Here is a 12,670-nt window from a genome sequence, read left to right on the forward strand (position 1 = left end):
AGGGCTGTGTTGGGGAGAGGCAGGCTTCTTTATTCCCAGCTAGAGGAGTGGGCGTGGTTATGGAAAGTAGGGGAAGGAAGTGGTTTATTTTCCTCATAAACACCATCTGTGGGGGTGCTTAAAAGGAGCATTTTAATGATTTGGGGGGAGAGAGTCAAACATTAGGGCCAAGCCTGAGAGCAAAGGAGATGACGAGCTCTGAAGAGGAAGAGGTCTGTGGCACATTGCTTGCCCTAGGCTCTTTGCATTTTCCTTATTGGTCTTGTACTGTGATGCATATTGTTGGAAACTATTCTTGTTATGTTGCCTACCTAATTAGGAGGAGTAAAATATAGTTTCAGAAGAGTAAAAGGACGGGGTATATTCAAATACTTTTGTATGAAGACTGGATGGTGCTTGCTGTTTAACCAGATTCAGTCAGTGACGAATCTTCCCGGTGATGCTCTTCTAAGTGTTTGTGAAATTTTTTAGGTGTTGGTTTTCAGTTTGCTTCATACATCGATAATTACATGGTGCTGCAGAAGGAGCCTGCAGGGGCAGTGATTTGGGGTTATGGCATATCTGGAGCCACAGTGACAGTGACTCTTTGCCAGGATCAGGAAATCATCATGAAGAAAGTGACCCATGTGAAAGGTAAGGCAACCCATCCTCTGTTCAGCTTTTGTCTTCTTCTGCCACCTGCTGGATTATCTAAAAATGAATGCTTATGCTCCAGTTCAGGTTATTCATCCATCCATCCATCCATCCATAAAAATTATTTGACAATTTACTATGTGCTAGGCACTGAGGATGCAAAGGAAACTAAGACTGTGTCAAAGTATCTGTCCTCAAGGAGCTCATGGAATAATGGGAATAGACACTAAGTTATATATTGCAGTGTGATAACTGCTATGATGAAGGTGTATGTGGGGTGTCGTGGGATACGGAAGAGAAACATCTACCTCAGATTGGATGGTAAGGGAAGGTTTGCACAGAAGGTGGCATTTGAACTGAATTATATATAAAAGAGAGACAGTGTGGAGGAGTGGATAAGAACCCAGGCTCTGGAATTCACTGTCTAGGTTCAGTTCCTGACTCTCTCACTTAATGGCTGTATAACCTTGGACATGTTATTTATTATCTCTGTGTCCCTATTTATTTATTTGTAAAGTAAGTTAATAGTATTTGGGATTATTGTGGGGATTAAATGAATGAACACATATGAAGTACTCAGAACAGTGCCTGGCACACAGTAAGTACTGAATAAATGTTTATTGTTGTTGTTGTTGTTGTTGTTATTGTTTTAGTCACTCAAATATCTATTGAGTGGCTACTGTGTACCAGATACTGTGTTAGGTACTGATGATACAGTGATGAGCAAAACAGATGTGGTCTCTTCCCTCATGAAGTTTGTAAGTTAAGAGAGGAGACAGAAAAATAATAAGCAATTACAGTTAATGGTGATAAATGCCACAGAGAGGAAGTACAGGGTGCTATGGGAGTGCTTAATTAGGAGTAATTAACGTGGTCTAAGTTTTATCTTGAAAGATGAATAGGGCTAACCAGGTAGAGGGAATAGCCTGGGGAAAGGCATGGAGGCACAAGTGAGCATGGGTCATTGGAGAAATAGCGAGTAGGTGGATTTGTCTGGAACACTGGGATATGTGACTGGTGGCTGGATGACAAGAAACAAGGTTGGAAAGGTAGGCTTGTCTGTCATTGCTAAGAAGTAAGTACTCTATTTTAGATCCGTGGATTCTAAGCAGCACAATAACACAATAAGATTTGAATTTTAAAAAGATTATTCTGGCAACACTGTGGAAGTTGCATTGGAGATTGATCAGACTAGAGGTCGTGGGACATGTTAGCAGGCTATTATGATATTCAGGCAATAGACAGTGAAGGGTTGACCCAAGGTAGTCGCTTGACCCAAGGTAGAGGGTGGTCAGGAAGGTGAGAATTAGCAGCCTTCATGAGCAGAGAGGCCCTACAGGGGAGCCTCAGTTTAGAATAGATAAAGATGACAGTGGTGGCAGGGGGGTGGGTAGATCTATTTGTTAGACTTTCTATATTTGCTTGATAGAGAACAAGGGTATTTTAGTTTGTATAGCTTCACAAACCTATTTCAGTGGGCATCTTGCTCTGTCCTGCCCATGAAGCAAAATGGATAAAGTGTTATTTGGAATAAAGAAGTCGGACATGTAGGAAATTTCATAGGGCAGGAAAGAAAATGTTTCTCAAAAGAGATACTGCAGCCTATATTGAAGGGTTGATTTCTGTTTAAATATTAATGAGGACTCTGGGATTTTTCAGCTGGATGACCTCAGTTTGCCACTCTATCACTGTTAATATTTAACTTATTACCTGTAATCCCCTAGGTGCCCACAACAAAGTGGAATTAACAAAATAAAGGTTTTTGTCCAGCAGACTGACACATAAGCATTGGGAAAATTAAAACCCGAGGGATGATTGGGAATATGTTCAAGTGCTGGGCCTGTTCAAACCATGTTGTCAAATGATGCGTGATGATTCAGACACAAGAAATAAAATGAGAGAATAACATATATCCTCTTACTGTGATACATGTGCGGCATGCACATGTGGGTGATAAAATGAGGGTGTGTCTGCCTGATTTTGTCATCATGATTGAGGTGAATAGATATATTTTTTCTAATTTAGAAAAATACAAAAAAGCCTAAACCTTTTAGAAAAATAAAAAGCTCCTGGTTGCAGTGTTAGTATGCATGCTAATTTTCTATGCTACATAATAAATTACCACAAACTTAGGTGCTTAAGACAACCCACTTTTCCGATCTCACAATTTCTGTAGATCTGAAGTCTGGCCATCATTTAGCTGGGTGCTCTTCTCAGGATCTCACAGGCTGAAGTCTAGGTGTGTCAGCCAGGCCATGTTCTCATCTGGAAAACTATCCACTTCCAAGCTCCCTCAGGCTGCTGGCAGATTCATTTCCTTGTCCCTGTAGGATTCATGGCCGCATCTCTGCTGCTTCCAGCCTCTGACCTCTAGATGTTCTTTTAAGGGCTCCTTATTATGTCAGGCCCACTAAGGGTTATCTCCCTTAAAGTCAACTGATTAGGGACTTTAATTACATCTGCAAAACCCCTTTATCTTTTCTATGTAATGTAACCTAATCATGAGAATGACATTTCATCCCCTTTGGAATTTTCTGTTTCTTAGAAGCAAATCACAGATTCTACCTGCATTTGAGGGGAGGGGATTATACAAGGGCATGATTTATTGGGGGTCTTAGGGTGTGTCTGTCACAGCATGTTATAGTTTAAGTAACTATAAACAGTTTTACTAACAGAAAAGTACGCTTTTTTTTTTTTTAACATTTATATTTGGTGGTGGTGGAGATGGACTTTATACAGAATAAATGCAGGTTGGAAAGGGGCATTGGGCAGTAAAGTCACTTCCACAAACCACTGAACCAGTTTGCAGCCGGTGAAGTGCCAGGGTTCTATAGTGGAAGAAGTGACTAGGGTGGTTTCTTCTGGCTCTAGTTTTTCCTCTTGGGAAGGAAAAGGTCATGGGTAATTTTCCTTTTTCTGTTCTTGGCATCTGAGATTTGGCACAACAACCTGAAAAATAATTAACATCTGATGTGAATAGCAAAAAAGAAAAAAGAAAGCACTTTACGACTAACCATGTCTCTAGACAGATTATTTTAATTTTTTTTCCCTTTGTTCTTCCCATTTCGAGATGGAGTTGGTCAGGGAGACAGAGAGAAATGGGGGCAGAGAGTTCTTTACCTGTGCCCTTGGCTGGACTGTGAAGAGAAGAACAGTAAGAAATAGGCCACCAGGTATGGAAACACAAAGCCCTAGTCAGTTTTCAAGTCTTTCTTATCAGTATAACCTGGAGAGGGGCTGTTTCTGCCATTTACTTGATGGAGTGCCTGGCACGTGGTAAGCACTCTAAGTCGCGTGTAACGAAGGGAGGAGATGAATTTTCCTAGATGAGAGAAGAAAGAATGTGAGCAAGAAGAGATTTGAATATGATGAAAATCCACAGAAACCTGGGCCTGGATTGGGAAATTAATTTACAAAATAGCAAATGATTAGGGCTCAGAAGAAGGAACCAGAGCAACTGTTGCTCAGAAAGCCCACCAGGATCAGCAGGAAACCAGCTGGATGGTGAACTTCAACTCTTTGTGGTCGGTGACACAGTTTTATTATTTAGACTCAACCTAATGGGCTTGGTGGGTCAACACAGTTTCTAAAAACTAAAACTGTAACTGAATTTTGCCATCCTGTGGTGAGCTCCACTTCAACCAATCAGCACTAAACCGACAGGCCGAGGACTAATCAATTCTTGTGGAATGTGTTGACTTCTGCCTTTATAATACCACCTTTGCCTTTGGTCTAAGAAACAGTCTTTGCTCTCCTATGTATATACTTACATGGGAATAAATCCTCATTGTTTTAAATGAATTGTTTCTGAGTTAGTTTGACCATTAGTTACCTTCATAGTGGATCTGATTTTTCCTGCCTTGCCTGGGAGTTAATTTCACTTAACGCTCATTACTTTCAAATGGGAGAGGGAAAAAGCTAGAAACTAAAAGAACTTGAGTACTAGAACAGAAGGAAGTTTTCCAGGGTCTTCAAGCGAGCCGAGGGGTTTCCCTGGGAGAACAGTTCTCGAGAATAAGGCTCAGGCCTTGATTTGTAGTTCTCTTCACTCCATGGAGGGAGCTCATCCTCTGACCATAATAAGATGGTATTGTCATATTTTGCCCAGATGTCTATTTTCCCTTATTTGTCATTTTATCGCTGGGCAGCAAAACTTTCAGAAGCTCTGGTGAAGGCAGTTTTCTTCACCAGCCATATTGTCTGAATTGAGGCGTGGTGTAAATACCGAGTTAACAGCAGTGACAAGGAGTGGATTGCGTAGTCGTAAAAGGATAAAAAATAGTCGTGTCCTAGGTTTTCTGGAGGTTGATCTTATCATTATAAATGAGTAATGTTGGTGGCAGAAGGACAGAGCTCCAGTAAGATATGTCAGTGCAAGAAGCCTGGAAAGACCTTGGCAAGGCTGCATTTGGGACAGATTGGAGTGTCTGCCTGCTCAGAAGTGTGAACCATACGGAGCACATGCACCTGTGCGACACAATCTGTACTAGCTGCCCACTATTTTCAAAACAGTGATTTTTCTGCTTAGGTGAATTATATATTTGATATGTTGATGTCTAGCTATTAATGGTATAAAAACAATAGCGAACGTTTGGTCCTGGTCTTAATTGACCACTAAAGGCTGGGAGGAGCAAGCTCTATCAGTTGTGTTTTGAAAGGAGCAAACATGCCATCGATGCCTTGAGGGTTTTGGACATTTTCCCCCAAACTGAGCAATCCTTTATGGTTTGAGCTTTTACTGATCTACTGTCCTTTTGAGCATCCAAACTTCTATTGCTTCTGCTTAGCTTTTGCTGATTAGAAAGATCTTAGCACACCTTTTAACACAGTTGTCACTTTGATAGTATTTTTATCATTTTTTTTTTATAGACTGGTATAATAACTTTAGGATGCTTCATTTCCAGTTCTAACAATTCTTTCTCTTTGAGTTTACATTGATCTGATGGGCACAACTTAAAAATTAGTTCATATTCTTCAGCATTGTCCCAAGAATATTTATTTTTAAATGATCCTTTCTCTATTTTGTCTATAATTTTCTCATTCTCATTTTTTAAACTTCGTTCATGTTGTTTGGTTCTCCTAGGCATAATTTTGCCATTTTGAAGACATTTTCCTTAAGTTTCTGAATATGATGTTTGCAGAGGCGGTGGTGTGAGTGGGTGGAAGGTAGGAAAGTGGTGGTGGCGGGGGGGAGTAGTTCCTAAGAAATATGCTATGAATTTCTGAAATAGGGTCTTGGATAGCTTTTCATTTCCTTAATTGAGTCTGAAAACCTTAAGTCTGGTAAATAACTCTATGAAAATAATTAACTGGGCAAGTCTAAATATCTTCTTCACAGAGAGATTAATTTATATGCCTCCCACGGTTTCTTTATGTGTCACTTTCTCCACTCACCTGTTTAATTGGTGATAGGAGAAGCCAGAATCACTGCTAGTATTAATCCTTGGTAGCAATGTGGGGAGAAGGTGAGGGGATTGATGACAAGAATGATACCATGAAATAAGGGGAAGTTTCAGATTATAAACGATTTTCTCTAACCTGTGCTCACATTTGGGGTACTGTGTAAATCTATTAGATTATGATTATGTTAATATTGACAGTTGGATAGTATAATAAGAATTTCTATTTTGTTTTTACCTAAACTTCCTTGAATTTTAATCTCTTCGTGTTTTTGTCCGCATTTAGGATTATAACTGGGTAATTTATTTTTCTTATAAATGCTTCAGTAAAATTAAAGAGGGATTGGCACAGATTAATGATAGAGATGCTGCTGCTTTTTTATTTAGCCAATTTTCATAACTTTGACTTCAGTTCATCACTGAAGCTGGGAATAGACACAGATGAGTATGATGCATGATGGGACTGGGCTTTCATTTCATTTTAGTTAATTAATTGATTAATTCCCGGAAGCCTTGTTATTATTTCAGCATACTCTAACAGCTGGATGGTGGTCCTGGATCCTATGAAGCCTGGTGGACCTTATGAAGTGATGGCACAACAGACATTTGGGAGAATGAACTTAACCCTGAGAGTTCATGATGTCTTATTTGGAGATGTCTGGCTTTGCAGTGGGCAAAGTAACATGCAGATGACGGTTTTACAGGTAATTTGCAGAGTCTCATTGATAATAAATAATGTTGATGATGAAGAAGAAGAGAAGGAGGAGGAAGGCACAAGGAAGAGAAGGAGATAGAAACCTTCTTTTTTACCATGTGCCAAGATCTGTTCTAAGTGCTTTTCACATATTAGTTAATTTGATTTAACAACTTTATGAAGTATGTACTGTTACTCACATCTCACAGATTAGGAAACTGGCCCACTGAGGTTAAATAACTTGACTAAGGTCACAGTTAATAGTGGAGCCAGGATAGGAACTGGTAATGCGACTCCACAGCCTGCTTTCTTAATCACGGCGAATGTGCTGTTCGTGTGCCAGGCATTCTTTTCTCACCTTCGTGGGCTAAGCTAAAGGCAGAAGCGGGAGCGTATCCTATGGTAATGGAGATTTCATAACAAATTGAAGACAAAGTAGATAACTCTTCTTTTGGATTGGTCTTAGACGTTGAGCTTCAGGAGAGAGCCTAGGAAATCAAAGCAATTCAATTCTGTTTTAATGCTGAGCAGCTAATATTCTATATGTTTTTTGTTGTCTTGGAGATTGAAAAATTGAGACTGGATGTTAACTTTGCATTTTACAAGGATATGGCAAATCACTTGATATTTTTGAAATTTTGTTTTTAAAACACGCTTTTTAAAAAAAATAGTGTTTAAGTGAATATAATATTTTAACCATTGGTAAGTATACAGGTCAGTGGCATTAAATATATTCATAATGCTTTGTGTACCCGTCACCCTATCTATACTCAAAACTTTTCCATCATTCCCAGCATAAACGCTATTGCTGTTAAGCAGTAACATCCCCTTTTTCTGTCCTCCAGCCTCTGGTAACCTCTCTGCTTTCTTTCTACTAATTTGCTCATTCTAGGTCCCTCATATAAGTGAAATCATATATGTCCTTTTGTGTCTGACTTACCGTATTAAGCATGATGTTTTCAAGGATGTTGTAGTGCATAAAAAAATTTTATTTCTTTTTATGGCTGAATTCTACTGTATATGCTACATTTTGTTTATCCATTCATCTGTTGATGGACATCTGGGTTATTTCTATCTCTTGGCTATTGTAAATAGTCTGTTATGAAAATTGGTATGCAGATCTGTTCTGGTCCCTGCTTTCAATTCTTTTGGATATATACCTATGAATGGAATTGCTGGGTCATCTGTTAGTTCAATGTTTAACTTTCCAGGAACCACCAAACCATTTTCCACAATGGCTCTACCCTTTTACATTCCAACCAGCAATATGCAAAGGTTCCAATTTCTCTACATCTTCACTAACGTATGTCACTTTCACTTTTTTTAAATTTTATTTTAGCCATATTAGTATGTGTGAAGTGGTATCTCATTGTGGTTTTGATTTGCATTTCCCTAAAGACTAATGTTGAGTATTATTTCATATGCTTATTGGCCATTTGTAAAATTTCTTTGGAGAAATATCTATTCAAGTCCTTTGCCCGTTTTTGATTTGGGTTATTTGTTGTTAAATTGTAGGAATTCTTTACATATTTTAAGTACTAATCACTTGTCAGATATATGATTTGAAAATATTTTCTCCTATTCTGTAGGTTGTCATTTCACATTCTTGATGGTGTCTATTGATACACAAAAGTTTTTATTTTGATGAAGTCCAATTGATGTATTTTGTCTTTTGTTGTCTGTGCTTTCGGTGTCATATTCATGAAATTGTTGCCAGATTTGGTGTCATGAAGATTTTTCCCAAAGCTTTATAGTTTTAGCTCTTAAGTTTAGGTCTTTGATCCTTTTGAGTCAATTTTGGTATATGGTGTAAGGTGAGGATCTAACTTCATTTTTTTGTAAGTGGATATCCCGTTCTCCTAGCACTGTTTATTAAAAAGACTGTCCTTTCCCCATTGAGTGGTCTTGGCACGCTTTTTAGTTATCAGTAACTGTGTATATGAGGGTTTGTTTCTAGGCTTTCTATTTTATTCTGTTGGTTTATATGTCTCTCCTTATGCCAGTACCATACTGTTTTAATTACTATAGTTTTGTAGTAAGTTTCAAAATTGAGCATGAGTCCTCCAGCTTCATTCTTCTTTTTCAAGATTGTTTTGGCTGACATCATGGCCCTTTGCAATTCCTTATGAATGCGAAGATATGCTTTTTCATTTTTGAAAAAAAGTCTGTTGAAATTTTAATAGGTATTGTGTTTGAATCTGTAGATTGCTCTGGATAGTATTGACATTTGAATCCCTATTATGAACATGGGATGTCTTTCAATTAACTTAGATCTTTAATATTTTTCAGCAATATTTTATAGTTTTCCGGTGTACAAGTCTTTTACCTCCTTGGCTCAACTCAATTTATTTCCAAGTATTTAATTCTTTTGGATGCTATTATAAATGGAATTTCTTTCTTAATTTCCTCTTAGGATTGTACATTGCTGGTATAAAGAAACAAATAATTTTTGCATGTTGATCTTGTACCCTGAAACTTTGCTGAATTCATTTAATAGCTCTAGTAGCTTTCTTGTGGATTCTTTGGGAATTTCCGTGTATAGAAGCATATCATCTATGGAAAGAGATAGTTTTACCTTTTTTTTTTCCAATCTGGATGCATATTATTTCTTTTTTCTTGTCTAATAGCTCTGGCTTGAACTTCCAGTACCGTGATGAATAGCAGTGGTGAGAGCAGATATCCTTGTGTGTTGTTCCTGGTCTCAAGGGGAAAGCTTTCAGTTTTTAACTGCTGAAGATGATGTTATCTGTGGACTTTTCATAAATGCCTTTTATAATTGAGGAATTTTTCCTCTATTTCTAGTTGAGAGTTTTTATCATGAAAGCATATTGAATTTTGTTACATGTCTGAGGCTTAGTTTTTATGACACAGTGATTATATTTGACCTAACATATACAAGGCCATTATGGAAGAGCAAATTATTTTGTTTGTAAAAGGCCCCTATAAATTGAAAATTGCTGTCTAGATATAAGGTCATTATTTTTTCAATTTTTCATTATAAAAAATTTCAAACACACATAAAAGTTAAGAAACTTATAAACACCTATATACCCATCACCTAGATTGATAGTTGTTAATATTTTGCCACATTTACTTAACTTTTTTTTTTTTTTTGGGTGAACTATCTCAAGGTAAGCTGCAGACATCTTAATACTTCAATTAGGTGTCATACATCAAATTGATATATAAATATTCATATACCAAATTAATACGTGTATATATATATTTTTACACAGAATAACTAATAGGCCAGTGATGACATTTTTTTTTTGCTCAACTTTTTCATTGCCTATGATTTTTTAGTTGTGTCCATTATTTTTTCTCTATTATAGTCATTACCTTTGAAAATTGACTGTTCTTAAATTTTGAGAACCTAGTATTTTTTTCTCCTTTATAATAAATATAGAAGGGCGTCACTGGACTCTTTTCTCCCTGCTGGAGTGTCGGGAGCAAGAGCACTCACTATGTATGCTCCTAAGTAGGGATGGGGCATATACAATACATGGAGAATCAGGCGGGACAGATCGGGAGAATGCTGACTTGCCGAAATCTTGGTCAGTGATGAAACTCACCTCGAAGTACTCCTGTCTCTATTGCTGTTAGAGGATAGATAGGGCCCCTCTTATAGGCTGTGAGTGAGGTCTCTTTAGCAAGCCTCTTAATAGTTTGGTATTTTAGCAAGGCAGCCATAGTAGAACAAAAGCCGTGGTGCTTTGTATAGCTCCAGCGCTCAAATTTCTTTCCAGGATAAACTCTACTTTCTAATTAACACAAAAACAGTCTAGAATAAAGAGAGTCGATTTCTGGATAAGGTATGATGGGGTTAGTACTTTGGGCCTCACAATCATCATTGCTGTGTTTGTTTACTGGCAGCTATCTGATTTAAAAATAAAAGTAAGGTAGACCATTGTTTCTTCATTTAAATTAGGATCGGGGCTGCACAGTGTAATAGCTAGTTCATAGACATATTTAAACTCTATCAGCTTAAAATATTTCTGAAAGATCAGTAAATATTTTCAATCAGTATCAGAGTGCCAGAGAAATTAGCACGACATAAGCTCTTAGGCCCATTTGAAATTGGGATTGGTTTTCATTGCTTACCTGTATTTTCTGATTTTTTTTATAGTGGGCATGAAATAACTATAATTTTTAAAAGAAAATTTTAAAAACAGGAAATTGGCATTGACTTAACTAATCTCTTAAGTAGCTATCAAAGGTCAGCTTAAAATAAAGTGGCATATAAAGTGGTAAGAATATAAATGAGTATCTTAGGAATTAATAATTTGCATTATGGATTGGCATTAATATATTCTGTGTACTTTGATTTGTTCCCTGGTTAACTGGTTAAGAACTTGAAAAGATTATTGTCTTCCCTAGCTCTTTCTCTATAACTCAGTTTCTTCTCAAGTTGATTTTTATTTTCCTGTCTTTCTTTCATTATCTATTTCTCTGTCTTTGAGAAATACTTAAATTTGAGATTTAAAAATCTCTACAACTAGACCATAATCTCCATTTCTTTTTTAAAAAAATTTATGAAATTGAGTCTTTCACATACTTTATAGTTTCTTATTCTGCTTCTGTTGCTTCTACCTCTTATAGTTTTTTCTAACTGATTACTAAATAATGCTGCTAAAAAGATTCTACTCTGAACGTATCTACTTCATTTCAATATTAGTTTTCCAATTCAAAATCTAAATTCTTGCATTTATGGTTTCCTAACCAGTGTCTTATTTACTCTTGCTTCCTGCCCTACTTAATTATATGGAAACCTTTTGAATTTAAATGTTTATTAAAGTGAACTTTAACTGGGCTCCCTTTTAACATAAGCAAATGGAAGCAAAATTGAAGTTTTAGCTCTTGATAGAAAACATGGTTTTGTATAGAAGTGGGATTGCTGTTAACTCATTAAGGAAAACAGTACTTTCCTAATGCTTTAATTGCACTTCTCTGTTTGCACAGAAAGGCATGGACCAGATCTATTTGTATTTACACAGTCAGGTTCTCAATAGCAATCTATGCCAGTGGATCTTATCCCATTTTCTGTCAAGCGAAAGCAGATTTTGATTGTTAAGAGTGAACACATTCTTTCTGCCTAGAATTTACTCTTTAGCATCTTCTGTATTAAACAAAGCTGCATGAGATATAGAGAAATAGAAAAAAGATTCCATCTGATACAGCCAAATGTTAATTTTTTTATTTTTTGGTTCTAAATCATGCACTTAGTTTGTATGACAGCATTTTAAGTGCTGACTACTAAAAGCCAAGTTTTCTAGTTTCTTAACATTCTATAGAACTTTATTTTTGATCAGAGGGTGCTGTATGTGACTCCTCTGTTTTTCCTTTTGCTCCTTTTCCCCTAAAGACTTCCCCCACCACACACACACTCAGCTTCTCTTCCCCGCCCCCCCCATGTGACTTTTCTGAGGAGATAAGATTTCCACTATAACCTACCACTCTTCACATTCAAATGAAGGAAATGGCAGATTGTATGCCCATCTTGTCGTTAGGGTAAAGTGGAATTTTAAAATTGAGTGTTATTTATAACACTGAGTGAGATGTTTATAAATGGAGAAAAGTCTAAATGTTCATCTGTCGCCTCCTAAGACAGGGTAGGTCTTAAGAATTGGTTATTTCTAGTTAAGCTCAGAAGAAGATGGCCAGTGTTAGACAGGAAACCCATTTTTCAATATCTTGGCAATCTTCACATTCCTACTTTACAAGTAGAGATATTAAAATCCAGAAGAGAAGGTTTGGTAGTACAGTAAACGATTCATGGGAGTTATGGGTGGATGGCTTATTTATAGTTATCCCCTCAACTTTAAAACTGCTATATTATACTGTAATAGAAGGTAAAATAACTTACAGAATCCTAATTCTTTTAAGTTTTTCTATGTCCTTTAGTGTGCGTATGTGCATGTGCACATGTACACACACACACACACAC

At 37.0% G+C, this 12,670-nt stretch overlaps 1 protein-coding gene across 2 annotated transcripts in view; it reads left to right on the forward strand.

Moving 5' to 3' along the window:
- SIAE (sialic acid acetylesterase) overlaps positions 1-12,670 on the forward strand; it is a 32,811-nt gene that overhangs the window by 3,184 nt on the left and 16,957 nt on the right. For both annotated transcript variants that reach the window (XM_039872827.1, XM_039872828.1), the window contains exons 2-3: positions 472-633; positions 6,561-6,736. In XM_039872827.1, the coding sequence (XP_039728761.1) occupies positions 472-633; positions 6,561-6,736 (338 nt within the window). The remainder of the gene's footprint in view (positions 1-471; positions 634-6,560; positions 6,737-12,670) is intronic.

The sequence above is a fragment of the Pteropus medius genome, unplaced genomic scaffold (genome assembly GCF_902729225.1).
Source record: "Pteropus medius unplaced genomic scaffold, Ma_sr-lr_union100, whole genome shotgun sequence".
NCBI lineage: Eukaryota > Metazoa > Chordata > Mammalia > Chiroptera > Pteropodidae > Pteropus > Pteropus medius.